Source organism: Myotis yumanensis, unplaced genomic scaffold, assembly GCF_028538775.1.
Source record: "Myotis yumanensis isolate MYYU_CA2020_CCGP unplaced genomic scaffold, mMyoYum1.0.hap1 SCAF_3, whole genome shotgun sequence".
Classification (NCBI taxonomy): domain Eukaryota; kingdom Metazoa; phylum Chordata; class Mammalia; order Chiroptera; family Vespertilionidae; genus Myotis; species Myotis yumanensis.
Genome location: NW_027223754.1, coordinates 172,583,961 through 172,598,900, shown reverse-complemented (window position 1 = coordinate 172,598,900; position 14,940 = coordinate 172,583,961). Strand labels below are relative to the sequence as shown.

The window sequence follows — 14,940 nt, the reverse complement described above, 5'->3', positions numbered from 1 at the left end:
ATAGAAGTCTTTACACTCATTTGATATAAATGTTAACCAACTCAGACAACATTAAAAAGACTATCTGTATAAAGAGTAAAACAATTAAGCAGACCATCAGTTCCCTCCATGGATTCCTCCCCATAGTAAATTCATTTGTCCTTTCCAATGGAAACAAGATGTTTTATTCATGTTTTGTTTTGCCAGATAGCCAACTTTGGGTATTCCCAAGGCCTCAGGTGCTACTTTTAGTGTGCTTTTGCAGTATGTGAGAAAGAAAACTAATGAATAAAGCTAATGGCTACGAGAATAGAATCTTTCAGTGATTTTTTTTATCTTGGTGAATAAACACTTCAATAAATCAGAACTAGATAATATATTAATTGTCTGAATAATTATGAATATTCTATTCTAAATATCTTACAGGTGAAGCTTCTACTTGGGACAAAGGAGCATACAAAGCTTTCAACGGCCGTATCTTTTCCTTTGAGTCATCATGCACGTACACTTTCTGCCGCCACTGTGTTGACTCTGGAGATTTCAATATTGAGATCAAACGAAACGATGACAATGAGATTGAAAAAATAACAGTTTTAATTGACAATAATGACATCTCTATATCTGGTGACACCATTTTAGTTAATGAAGAAAGGTAAATGAAATAGTGTATGGATAAAGAGATGGTGAGAGATGATGTACTCTTTTCCTATTTTGATGCATGTTGATATTTTTAATAAATTATTGGAAAAGAGTTTGGTAACTCTATAATACAGATATATGTGGGATTGTAAGATATATTTATTTCTATAACAAGGTAGGGAAAAAAGAGATGTCTGTTGTTTTACTATTTTGAGTATTTTGATTTTGAGCAACATGTGTATTCAACAAAACTGTTTAAAGAATATTTCAATTTTTATTTGTATGTTTAACACTAAATATAAACTTGAGGTTTTATAATAGATTGAAGCCCGTAGGCCATGATTTACAGACATACTAATTTACATTTGGAAGGGATAGCATATTTGAATACTTACCAGGATAAGAAAATGCGGCATATTATTCTATTTGTGAACATTTACAATTATTTCATCATTATTTTTTTATACTGAACCACTGTGTTTTGTTGTTGTTGCTGTTAATTACTCCAAAGTCCCAAAGATTTCTTCATTGTTTCTTAAAAGTCTTTCCAATATTGGGAAAAGAACCACTGTATCTCTTCTGAAATAATATAAAAAAGAAAACTTTAATAATTACTAGACAGATTTTCTAACTATAGAAAAATGAATTACCAAAGGTGTTATAAGAATACTTTTTACATTTATATGTACTTGTGTTTTATACTTTTCAGTGTACAGATACCATATAACAACAAGCTGATTCACATTAAAAAACATGGAGAATATAATGTCCTGAACAGCCGTAGAGGAATCTTGTCATTAATGTGGGACAAAAATAACAAACTCTCAGTAAGTTTATCTTTGATTTTCTTATAATCCTGTGCTATTTTTTCTTTGCTTTTAGTTACAAAAACAATACATTATAAAACCAGAGCTAAAGTTCATTGAGCAATCTCTATGTATTTGTCACTGTACTAACCATTATCTTAATATTTAAAACATCTTGAAGTACATACTATTATTAATCTTATTTTAAAGATGATGGAATTTATGAAATTCACGCTAATTAAAAAGTTAAATAACCTGCTCAAAGACACGGTTAGTAAGTGGTGGAGTCAGGATTTATTCCAAATTCTAGAGCCAGGTTCTTAAAAATCACACACCTGGTAGTACATCCATAAGTAACCAGCTTAGATAGAATAAAATACTAAGAGCCATGTTCTTTGTTTTGGTTAAATATTGTCTTAAGATATTTTCAATATTTTATAAATATATACATTTCTTTTAAAGCTCACTCTTCACAAGCAATATCCAACTTGCGGTCTTTGTGGTAATTTCAACACCACTCCAGGTAAGATTTCAATGTATTATGAACAAGAATATTGCTTCCCAAAAGAAAATTATAAAATAAATGCTCATGTTTGGATAACTGTAACAACACTTTGCATTTGTCTAAAGAATGAAAAAATGTTAAAATAAATATATGTCTATATTTATGTTGTCAAGTCTATGTTTAGCTTGAAGATAACGTGTACATGTAATGCATATTGTGAATCAAACATTGTTTTCTTTTTAAGGAGAAGACATCAATGAGCACATTGCCAAGAGTAAAATTGCTGGTGATTGCCCTGAAGCTACTAGTAAAACCTATCAAACTTGCGAAGATGGAGTAGAGGTAAGAAATTAGTATTTCATCTAGTAGCAAATTTCTGCAATATTCCCCTGGGTTTCAATTTAGATAGCCAGCATCCTTTCTCAGCACTCACCTCTTAGAATTCTGCAACTGCTTCCCCTCTAATGTCCCTGTAGTCTGAGCTTTAGTTTAACTAAAGAGGACAAAATAATGTTCTCCCCAAAACACAATGATATTAACTATGTATTAGTGTGACAATTCTAATTTCCTTTGCATAGTGTTTTCATTTGTCTGTAAATTGACACATTTCCCCTCTGCATTATTACCTCTTCATGGGTACTAACTTGACTCTTACAGTTTAGAAATCCATGTACTGTGTCCCTAAGAACTAGTTTCTGTTCTTGCTTTCTTACTTTTGCCCCAGAGAACCAGTCTGAATTGTCATCCTTTGTATCTTTACCTTATTTTTGAAAGAGTTATAGGTAATATTTTTGACTATGACAATTAAGAATAGTCATTATTTACTCTGTGAATTTTCCAACCTTGTGTTATGTTGAATTCGATAGATTCATTTGGTGACTGAGTGAATATTCACATATTCCTGTTTCAATCTAGAGCAAAATTCTCAAGATCAAAAGATAGAAGAAATTTCTGTTCTATTGACAATGGGTGTTACATTTATAACCATCTTGTTATCTTTTAGCAAATCAAATTAAACCGTGATGTTATACAAGATCATCTACTATCTTCCTTGTGAAACCCTCCTTGATCTTTGCACTTAGATGCCTTCTCTTTCCTTCATTCCCTGTGTCACTCATTGGTCCTTACAATAAGACACCATCTATAATGATTTCCCACATTTTTCTCATATATTTTCTATGAGATTATGTATGAGTTGCGTGATAATGTCTCATTTGTTGTGGTAGTTGCATGTTACCCCTGTTGCTCAAAAATGTTAGTTGAATGTTTACATAAATTTATGTTAAAGCCAATGAATACTTGATAAAGACCTACTATATCTAAAGCCTGGTATTAATCCATGCTATATTAAATTCAATGTTATATTTCTTGCCCTAAAGGGACCTATAATCAAGGGAGAAAGCAACAAAGAACAATAGATGTAAAAGTAATCTTTGCAATCTTTGCAGGTGTTATTTCACTTTATTTTATACCTCACTTGGAGAATATTATCAGTTGTCCCAGAATTTAATTAGTGCAAATTATGCATTTGTTTGGCAATAGCTTTCACATTTCCTGAAAGAAAGCAAAAAAAAAAAAAAAATGGTTAAAATAGAAGATAGTTATGCGGTAGTTAAGATATATTGAAATTTGAACTTTTTGGATTCATTAACATGTTTTACTTTCTTAACCAACATGAGAACAAATATATTGTTTCCAGAACAAACTCACATAGCCCACACCAAGAAAACAGAGTCACTGCATTTTAATGTCATCTGTTTGCTCACCAAATATAAGCAGACTAACAGTAAAAGGGCCAATATCCCTTCTGTCTATTGTGTTATCAATCATTTACCATCCAATTTCTGATATCGACTGATCTCTCCTTTTCTCACCTCTTCCACTTTCTCAAGTTCTAAACCTCATGTCACCTTTAGAGAAATTTGGGATGAATTCAAGTACAATTTTTGAAGTTGTTTTATAGCAACTCAAATGCCACAAGTGAAGTACTATTTTAGGAGTGACTGTATCTACTATAATCCTTAAAAATTCTTCATTTCAACCAGCATCCAATAATCCTCCCTGTCAAAACTACAGCATATTATGCAGAAAAGTACTTCTGAATTGATCTCTTCTTAAATATTCATTTGTTCATTTTTAATGTTTTATAAAAACTTTATATTTTATTTTGCAGTACTGTAACAAAATTATTGGAACCTACTTTGAGGAATGTGGAAAGGTTTCTGCCTTATCCAGTGACTACAAAAAGGTCTGCATTGATGAGTATTGCCAAAATGGAGACAAAAAGTCGACATGTGACACTTACTCAGAATTGTCCCGCCTTTGTGCCTCAGATGGTCCCGGCACCTACGAATCCTGGCGAGATGATTCTGATGTGGTTTGCGGTAGGTTTTTCATTTTATTGTAGATTTCCAATCAGGAAGTTTACACAGGGGTGGACAAAAGTAGGTTTACAGTAGTGAGTACATGAAACATAGAGCTTATTGTTGTTGTATTATTATTTATTAATTATTGTATTATTTTCCATATGAATGACTATAAACCTACTTAGGACCAACCCTGTATGGGACTTTAAAGTTGAGCTATGTTTCATAGTGATCTTCTCAGATGATTGTAAGCCCTGGGAAGCATTTAGAGATGATAGAGCCTTGTCTTCACATGTACTTGTGAGGACACTGAGGCCCTTTGGTGAAGTGACTTGCCACAAGTTGCAGTGCTTTGTGTAAAGATGTTAATGAGGAACTTCATGATATTTACAATAAATAAAATTCACTGGGGGAAATGAGTAAAACTGTACAAAAAAACTGTAAAAGTACTGGAAATGTTATCAAAAGGATATTGATTAGCACTATGATTTTCTTTCAAAAAAATTAACACATTGCAGACCAGTAGTTTTATTGCTAGCTTTACCCAGTGGCCAGATAAGTTTCTATTGAATGAGTACAAAAAATGTTTTACATAAATATTAAAGGCACGCTTTAAAATTAAATACTCATTGCATTTTGAAATTATTTATTACATGTTCTTACAAGCTAATATCTTTTTAAAGTATATTACTTTGTAAAACACTGTGTAATAACAGAGAACACGAGAATTCTCATGATCCGTCTTAATAAAACATAAATATAAGCTTCAGAACATATATATACTTTCCACGTATGCTTATCTCAATCTTAATAAGTTAGAATACAAATAAGATCAAAGTAAGATGAAATGATATTATGTACAGCATATATTTCCTCCATATTAAATTCTGTATTATAAAATAATGCAGGGTCAATTGGCATAATATAGTGGTACTGAGTATCTTGAAAAACATATATCTTGAAATTTAGACTCAAAGAATCCTATTTGAAAAGATCCTCATTAGAATGTTACATATTCATCACATTAATTTTCCTCTGATTTTCATATATAAATATTTCTGTATTTCTCCAGAAAAACCTCAATGCCCAGAAAAACATGTCTACAAAGAATGTGGCCCCTCAAATCCTGCAACTTGCTCTAATGTGGCTCCTTTTCAAGACAGTGAATGTGTGAGTGGCTGCACCTGCCCAGAAGGTAATAATATTTACACCAAAAGAACTGAAAAAGAAGTGACTCACTCTAGTGCAGTCTTATCTCTAACAAGATATTTAATGAATTCACTTATTCATAGTCCAGCCTTCTAGCAAACTGCAGGTGGGGGGCAGAGAGAGACCTTTAAAGTTAATGTGCATTTCTGTCTCTGCGGAACCTGAGGGCTGTAATACCCACAGATTATCCTCTGATTCTACATTTGGCTCAGGAGGACTGATCTGTGGTTCAGAAAATTACATGCTTGCAAGTTCTCAAAGAAGGAGTAACTGCTTAAATAGAAATTATTATGTTAAGTGCATGTCCGCACCTATCAGAACTAGCTCAACAGTCATTTCACAATACACTGCTTGAGAATTTACTGGGGTTCATGTGTCTTGAGATTCACCTTACATGACATATTCTAGGTTATCTGTTGGATGACATTGGAGAGAAAGGAAGATGTGTATTGAAGGCCGACTGTCCCTGTGAGTCTAATGGAAATGTCTACCTGTCAGGAGACGTTCGAGAAGGTCCCTGTGGGTCTCAGTGGTATGTGTGCTTTTCATCCTCACTTTGTCGATAGTGAAAAAATACGAATATTTTAGTCTAATTTAAAATAATCCCTGAATCCACCCTTCTGACTAATTTAGCAGCCTCATGGGATTTCCCGTGTTAATATTTTATCTTTTTGGCTGAGGAATGTTTAGTGTGGTATTTGTATAAAACATGTGAACTTTCTGTGTATCTTTAAAAGATAATGTTTTCCACTAACTGAAATAGTGTTTTAAATAGTGTTCCAGTTGGTGGTTGCAAATAGAGAACAAAGAATAATACAAGAGTATGGTTACAATAATGAAATAGTAATCATTCTAATTGCCAAGAATATTTAATAGAATGTATAATCAGAAACAGCCCAACACTTTTTAAATAATTTTATAGAAGGCTACATTTATGGAGATAAATTTAATACGGAGTAGATTTTAATGTGCCAAAGGCTAGTGTAGATTATTCCTCTTTGAATAGTTAGCTTGATTCTTCCTTTTGAGTGCAGCAAGAATTTGCTGACGAGAGAGACTTCCCCATTCCTCTTTATTACTTTTCTCTGAAACTCCAAATTTCTGCAGAATCCAAAGGACTTTTCTAGAAATATATGATGTCCTTCTGGGGAAATAATTTAACTCAATAAAAAACAATGTAGTATTTATACTATAATAATTTTCCTATAAATAGAAAATGTTTGATTCATGTGGTAATAATTTATTAATAATGATTATAAAAACAATAGTATGATTTATTAAATATCTACAAAAATGCTGTTCAAGAGAAGTATAATGGTATAATGTGAGTCATGAATGTCACCCACATAGATAACTAACACTTTTAACTATTATTTCAACATAAAACTAGTATAAAACTTAACCTGAGGTTTTACAATTTTTTTCATGTTGCCTTCATCATCTGTATATTTTTCATTTAAAGCAGATCTCAATCTGGACTAGCCAGATTTCAAATAACCAATAGCTATACGACTCTGTACTATATTGGAAAGTGCAGGTCTACAATGGGGCAAGTAGCAGATGTTTTAATACTAACAGTGAAATATGTTCCATTTAAGCACCTGAGATCCAGTTTACAAGTTTTTATTTGTTTAATGCAGCTGGATGTTACCATTTTATTCAGTGGAATTCACGACTTTTAAAATACCAGGATACCACTGTCAATGAGGCATTACATCAGAGATGAGATGTTGGGTGGGGGATGTGCATGGCCTAATACAGCTTAACTAAATGTCAGTGTAAGTTGTGATTTCTTAAAGATGTGATTGGTGGTCTTTAACATAACCATTTTATTTTAACAGCACATGCCAAGATGCAAAGTGGTCTTGCACTGAAGCAATGTGTCCTGGAAGATGTAAGGTTGAAGGAAGTTCAATTACCACCTTTGATGGTGAAAAATATAACCATCCTGGAAACTGTCACTTTTTGGCCATCCACGTACGTAAGAACCTCGAACACTTCAGAAAACTAATACAGGCTCCAAGCTATTTTTAAATTAACTTGAAACACAATCTTCACCTTCAATTATTAAAAAAATAAATAACGAACAGCCTTTCAAGTACTGGTTATATATTTCAGTATGTCTGCTATCACATTGACATTGGCAACCAGTATTACCTGTGCTCTTTAGAAATTCCTGCTTAAAAACAAACAAAGCCCCTTTCATCACTAATAATTTTCTAAATGCACTGGAAAATTATTTGTGCTACTTTTCTTTGCATGTGTTCACTAGTGTCTCAAATGAAACTATCCTTTATATTCTACTAGAGGCCCAATGCATGAAATTCATGCAAGAGTAGGCCTTCCCTTCCCCCGGCTGCTGGCACTGGCTTCCCTCTGGCACCCAGGACCCAGGCTTCCCTTGCAACCCTGGCTTCATCTGGAAGGTCGTCCGGAAGGACGTCTGGTCTAATTAGCATATTATGCTTTTATTATTATAGATGAAGCATCTTTCTCTTTCGTTATTATTCTTTGCATTTATTTTTAGGTTTTATGACAATATTATCAGTATGATAGAGGCTGTCATATTTAAATTCTTTTCAGTACTAAAATTTTCAGTAGTTTGAATTTTAATAAAAGTGGAAATCCCATTTCATGGCTTGTACCTTTGGCTAGCATGAGGATAAGTGATATTATTTAGTCTTCCTAGTAAGAAACAAAGATGAACAGAATTTGTGATTTCTGAAGTGAGAGATGCAGGTCAATGCCCAGTACTCTGAGAAATGTACTTGCTGCTGCTAAAAGTCAGTTTTCCAAATTTTCTTTCCTTCTCTTTGTACGCCTCATGTAATCCATGAGAATGGGGGATGAGTAAAGTGAGAAGGAAATATGCCAGAATGTATGGAATATTTGCTTCTTATAGTTTAGGGATTCCTAGATCTTAAAATGAGAACTGGAAGTCAATGTTTGATATGAATTATAGTGAGGTTTTATTAACTGTCTCTCACATAGGATCTAAATAGACAATGTGGACTGTCCAGAGACTAACCAAGCTAGGTTGCCTTTAATTCACCTTAGTCTCCACATACAGCATAACTCCCTTGGAGGAGAAGACAGAAAGTAAAGATTAAGAAAAAACAATGGCTATGAAAAACCACCAATCTTAGGCCACACAGATAGATCTCATCGGTAAAGCTCTTGACCAGTTTTAATCTATACCATGGATTGAAGTTGGATTCCATTTTCAGAGCAGAATGATTGTATAGAGGCATTGTGGTGACAGAAGGAGACTTGATTTTAAGTGGTGAGCACACAATGGAATCTAGAGATGTTGGATTATAAAGTTGTATGCCTGAGACATATAAAATGTTAGTAACCAATGTTACCCCAATAAATTTCATTTAAAAATGCAAACATGCATTGTGAGTAAATAAAATAGTAATAACATGTCATCAATAACATTTAAATTATTATTTAAATGAAATGCATTTTTTTTAACAGGATAAAGATTGGTCTGTCAGTGTTGAGCTTCGTCCATGTCCAAGTGGTATGTCAGGAACGTGCTTAAATAGTGTTACACTCGCCTTAAATTCGGTAAGTCGTCAACTTCCTAAAGTTTACTCAGAGCACAACCAAATTAATTATGTCACAAATTCAGAATTTTAGAGGTTGCAGAAAAGAGGCTTTACTATGTAAATTAAAAGCACAAATAAGATTATGCAGAAAAGTGGTAGAGTCTCTGGAAGAGCTGGATAGTTCCAAGGATCCTTAAATAATAAAAATATACCATAGATACACAACCAACACGCTCATTACACATCAACCTTACATAATTATAAAATTATTAAATACTGTGGATCATTTAAGAAAGCAATTATATTTGCTTACAATTTCATGTATGAGAAACTAACAATTTAAGTGGAAATAGACCCAGATGAGAAGGAAGAGCAGCCAGCCTGCACTTATAAGCTTTTTAACCTTTGGAAATCCAAGTTACCTTCAAGGGTCTTAGTTTCCTCATCTACAATTGGGGATGAAGAGCCCTTTACAAACTTCCTCAAAGAGTTGGTATGAGAAACAATGAAGCAAAGTATGAATGGAAAGTGCTTTAAAAATGGTTTAGATATTTAGGAATTAATCCAATAAAATTATACCCGTTTTTACCGCATCTATTATGTATTACATTGCATTAAACTGAAATAATTTTGCAAATTGATATGAACTAACAATGTATTTTCAATTTTAGTCTGGTTCGGTTGACAAATATGTATTTAATAGAGATGGAACAGTCACAAATGACAAGATTGAAAATCAACATTATTACTATTCAGGTAAGTTTAATAATACCACTCAAAAATAAATGTAGGAGGCATTCATTTATTCAAGTTTTAATGATAATAAATGTTTCTGTTTTTAATATATATTAAAGAATAAAAACACTTTAATAAATTTAAAACTGTTTAATATATTAATTCCTGCTAATAATGTTAATAATTCTTTTAACAGACAAAATACAGATTTTCAAGGCATCTCTCTCATACTTTCAAGTAGAAACATACTCTCATGTAAAAATGCAAATACAAACTGATCCTGTGATGCAATTATATGTTTCCATGCCACCTAACCAATTCACAGACACTGTCGGTAAGTCCTCTGCCTATGTTTTTATTTCCAAGGCTCTAATATGTCAATCATCTATTGTAATTTTCAACTGTCTCTTAATGATATTAAACCATAAGTCATTTTTACTTCATCTTCCTTTTTATATTTCAGTAAAATTTCAATTTGCTTTTTATAGTACTGACAACCTTGTTTGTTACAAAACCCATTCCTAAATGGTTCTCAACATTTTAGGCTTTTAAATAAAGGCTTTTATTTTTCAAATATAGTGATATTTGATAATATGTTAAATATCCTTTTGTTAATATGCATTTTTAAGGATTTTGGTCTGTAAAAGAATAAACTAAGATATTATGGATGTCAATCTTTTGAAAATCATATTTCACATACAAACTACAGTATAACATGTTTTTTCTGGTCACGTGTTCATATCTTCCACTGAGGTTTTTTTCTACTATAGAAATCAGCTCTTACATACTGTCAATGGTGTCACACAAAACAAACAAGAAGAATTACGGCAAATTCCATGGTCACTTACGTGTATAAAGACTAAGCAAGCTGTACTCTTAGACAGCTTCTGCAGTTTTGACTTAAAGAACTGAATATGAAGTGAGGATATGAGTCCAAAAAGTTGAGTAGGGAAGGGGATGTTCAATTTTGTCCTGTGCTCTTCCACAGGACTCTGTGGCTCCTACAACAACAGAGCAGAGGATGATTTCATGTCAAGTCAGAACATATTGGAGAAGTCATCTCAGGCTTTTGCTGATTCTTGGGAAATGATGTCCTGTCCTAAAGGAAACCCAACTTCATGCATCAGCATAGACACAGGTAATGCTAATTAAATGCCAAACTCTGTGGTTAAAGACTAGGTGCTAGGAATTACGTACTTATTCTGGTAATGATAGGAGTCTATCACATAAATCTGGTTTTAACTACTGTTTGGTGTACTGTCCCATGATTAGAGAAACTGTCTGTGTGGCTGAGGGCATTCCTAGCAAATACATCTTTCACAGGGAATGGCTGGGTCACCTCAGTTGTCGTTTTCTATATCCATTTTTTCCCTTTCTTATACAGTTTTCTCCATGGTTATAGAATAATAGGGGTAGAAGAGACTTTATAGATTATTTGGTTTATTAAACAAGGCTCATGGAAGTGATCGTTGATTGAAACTGTTAAGAGTGAGCCACTTAACAATAGAGCTGTAGCCAGATCCAGGTCTCCCAGCCACTGCTATCAAATATATTAGTTATCCCAAACCCTGCATCTTATTAAGGAAATTATACTGGGCGACAGGGGTGAAATGAGTGGTGTTGTGGTGGCTTCATTTACCCAACCTGTCAACACAGACATAAATTTATATTTTAAATTAAAAGACACCTAAATAAATAATCTGGTTCTCTTTTTACTACTTATGTGTAGGTATAAACTGCATTTCAGAATAAGTTTAGCTGATTTTAGATAAAAGTCCAAAGCTAATAAAGATTTCTGCCTCTTTGGCTTAAAGTGTCTCTGATTATATCATGCTATTGTTTTTATATAGCGATACATTCAATTTAAAAACACTTTAAAAACATAATTATTTAAAGACAACACTTTGTTAAACATTTGCACTTTGTCTTGTAATTAAAAATTATAAAGTCATTAATATAATTTTGGGGTGCCTTAATTTCCTTCCAGAAAGGTTTGCTGAAAGTCACTGTGGAATTCTTCTTGATTCAAATGGGCCTTTTGCTTCCTGCCATCCAATTGTGAACCCTAAACCGTATCATGAGGTATGTGAGGGTCTAACATTAACGACTTTTTTAGGAAATACTTTGATAATATCAAAAGAATCATGTAGATATTAAAAAAATTTAAAAGCAACCACTGACAGTAGATGATGATATATGTTTAAATTTAGCATTGGATTCCACTAATTTATTCAATTGTTAGATATACCAATTTTAATGTAAAATGTGGTACAAAAAATGAGAAAAGTCTTGAATGATGTTCTCTTTCTGTCTTTTCTAAGTTTGTTGAAAACTCAGTTAATTATTGATATGCTGTCTTGCAAATTTTTGCTATAAAAAGAAATATTTCCCAAAGTTTCAAAAACCATTTTTTTTTCAGGGAAGCAGAGTGGTTATGAACTGAAGCATCATACTCAGTTTATGTTCTTCTGAATATATTCATAATGTAATATAAATTTGTTTTTTATTTTAAAGGAATGCAAAAAATACACTTGCAGTTGTGAAGATGGTCAAGAATGCCTGTGCACAATTTTAGGCAACTATGTGAAAGCGTGTGCTGAGAAAGAAACATACATAGGGGAATGGAGAACTGGACGATGCGGTAAGAAGGATGAAGTCTTCAGATAATTCGTCCTTCTCAATTTTAAGAGAGAGAGAGAGAGAGAGAGAGAGAGTCTAGTCCCATGTGTTTACAAATTTGTACTGGGTTCTTTCAAAGAGAATTTTCTGTTTCTGATACACAACAGATGGTTAGTTGCCAGAAGTGTGGTTTAAAACAATGTATCCCCTGGTCCTGGGTAGGGGAGGATGAGCTACAGGCACTAGTGTGACATTTTGGAAATCAGTGCGACATTAGGCAGTAGGAACTATAAAAATCTTCATCGTCCTGATACTGCATTTACACTTTTGGGGAAAGGAAAACAATAACAATGTAAAAATATTAATAGTGCACATTTCTGTTCCTCAATTGTACTGATTACTCAAGATCCATGTCCTCCCTTTTTTTGTAATAAAATTCTGATATTTCTTTGGGAATCTGCCCCATCTTCATTGGGGCAAATCTAATTAAAACTACCAATCAAAGCAACCCAGCCTGCTGAAGGACAAGGGATTAGCATGTGATTTAAATATGGTCACTCAGTACCTGTGTGTGTGTGTGTGTGTGTAAGTATATATATGTATATATAGTTATATATGTGTATATATATGTATATCTTTGTGTCTATATGTATACATATGTATATATATATATGAAATATTTTGTTTAAGCAATCCTTGCATTTTTACTTCATTATTTATTTCTTTTATCTTGATTTAATATGTTCATATTTAAACAGAACAGAATATGTATGTATTTATGTATAAATATAAGTTTCTGTTCAATTATTATCTGCCAAAATTTAAATAACATTCTGACTTCATTTCTAAGTCAGAGTCAAATGTTAAAAAACTTATTTATTAGAAACCAAATAAAATTAAATCAGTAAATTAAAGTCTCAACTATCATTTATAAAACCTTGCTTTGTTTTAAAGTACTTACTGCACTATTTGAATGCAACTTTAGAAAGTACTCAATTTACAAAAATAATGTTTTGTACAAAGGCATCTCTTATAGATCACACTTAATACCTCATAGTCCATATCCAGTCAATCAATAAGTTCTGTCAAGTTCACTTCCAAAATTTCTCTAAAATCCACTCATATCGCTTCATCTTTATTGCCATCAACCTAGTTGAGAAACCATGATTTTTCCTCCTGGGTGACGGCAATAGCTTCCTTCACTTTCCCTCTTGGTTCCTCTAATCCATTTTCTACAGAGAAGTCAGTGTCATCTTTAAAGAAAACCAATAAAGCAAACCCGGTTGTGTGGCACGCGGTCTAACACAAAGCAGGGGCTGGTCATGGCTCTAAAACACCACACTGCCTAAGAGGGCCTGCGGGCTCTACCTGCCGACTCGGGGTCTGGGCGCAGAGCTTTTATTCTTTCACGTGCTCTTTATAAGAATCTCCTCCTCTTCTAACTTAGGCTGTTGCCCACACATAGAATTACCTCTCTCTGGGCTACCTTCACGCTGTTCCTCCTCTTCACCAAGAGCAGGTTCCCTGCTGCACACAGCACGTAAGGAAAGTGTACTTCCCCTAGCAGTAAAATATATAAACATATAGTAGGGACTCAATATTAACGGGGGGGGGGGGGCGGGGGGGAAATAAATAATGAATGAGTACGTTTTCTTGATTTTTAAAAATAATCTCAATTATGGCCCAGCCAGTGTGGCTCAGTGGTTGAGCGTGGACCTATGAACCAGGAGGTCATGAACCCACACATGCCGGGTTGCAGGCTCCATCTCCAGAGGGGAGCATGCAAGAGGAAGCCGATCAATGATTCTCTCTCATCACTGATGTTTCTAGCTCTCTCTCCCTCTCCCTTCCTCTCTGTAGTCAATAAAAATACATTAAAAAATCAATTAGGAACAATTTACTAAATTTACTATAATATCTATAAATATCAAATTGAAGTAAAGTTGCTAATTTTTCTGAATATGTACATATTTATTCTATCCCTACAGATCACTCTTGTCCAAGTGGCCTGGTTTTCAAGTACAATGTAAAAGCCTGCAACAGTTCTTGCCGATCCCTGTCAGAGAGCGATAGGAGCTGTGATGTAGAAGATGTTCCGGTAGATGGATGCACTTGCCCTGATGGGATGTACAAGGATAACGAAGGAAATTGTGTTTCAGAGTCCCAGTGTGAGTGCTACATGAATGACGAGGTCATAAAACCAGGCAAACTCATCGAGATTGATGACAATAAATGGTATGGAGATCACATATTTATTTGTTATTGCTTTGAAATCCAGGGATTGTTGTTTTCAGAGAAATAGTCTTTTGCTAGCATGTTGTCTTCTTTAGACCTGTCACATCTTTTATTTTCTATTTCTGAGGAAGCTTGGTTATTGACACCCTTTACCAGGAGTGTTCATTGCATCATCATGGCTGTAACTAATCTATCTTACTGTTGTTTGGTTTAAATACCAGTCGAAGAATATTTTAGCAGCTCCTACCTGCAAACAATGTAGAAATGATTTCCTAGTCAGAGAAGACTTTCTA

General features: G+C 33.5%; 1 protein-coding gene across 1 annotated transcript in view; it reads left to right on the top strand.

The window, feature by feature from the left end:
• Window positions 1–1,418: 1,418 nt before the first annotated feature.
• The window catches only part of LOC139006447 (mucin-19), a 98,198-nt gene continuing 84,676 nt past the window's right edge, over window positions 1,419–14,940 (top strand). Inside the window, exons 1-14 of the mRNA XM_070408816.1 lie at window positions 1,419–1,445; window positions 1,887–1,947; window positions 2,174–2,271; window positions 4,103–4,313; window positions 5,368–5,490; window positions 5,913–6,036; window positions 7,346–7,481; window positions 8,985–9,077; window positions 9,730–9,814; window positions 9,990–10,127; window positions 10,782–10,931; window positions 11,781–11,875; window positions 12,308–12,434; window positions 14,401–14,647. Of these exons, the coding sequence (XP_070264917.1) occupies window positions 1,419–1,445; window positions 1,887–1,947; window positions 2,174–2,271; window positions 4,103–4,313; window positions 5,368–5,490; window positions 5,913–6,036; window positions 7,346–7,481; window positions 8,985–9,077; window positions 9,730–9,814; window positions 9,990–10,127; window positions 10,782–10,931; window positions 11,781–11,875; window positions 12,308–12,434; window positions 14,401–14,647 (1,715 nt within the window). The remainder of the gene's footprint in view (window positions 1,446–1,886; window positions 1,948–2,173; window positions 2,272–4,102; window positions 4,314–5,367; window positions 5,491–5,912; window positions 6,037–7,345; window positions 7,482–8,984; window positions 9,078–9,729; window positions 9,815–9,989; window positions 10,128–10,781; window positions 10,932–11,780; window positions 11,876–12,307; window positions 12,435–14,400; window positions 14,648–14,940) is intronic.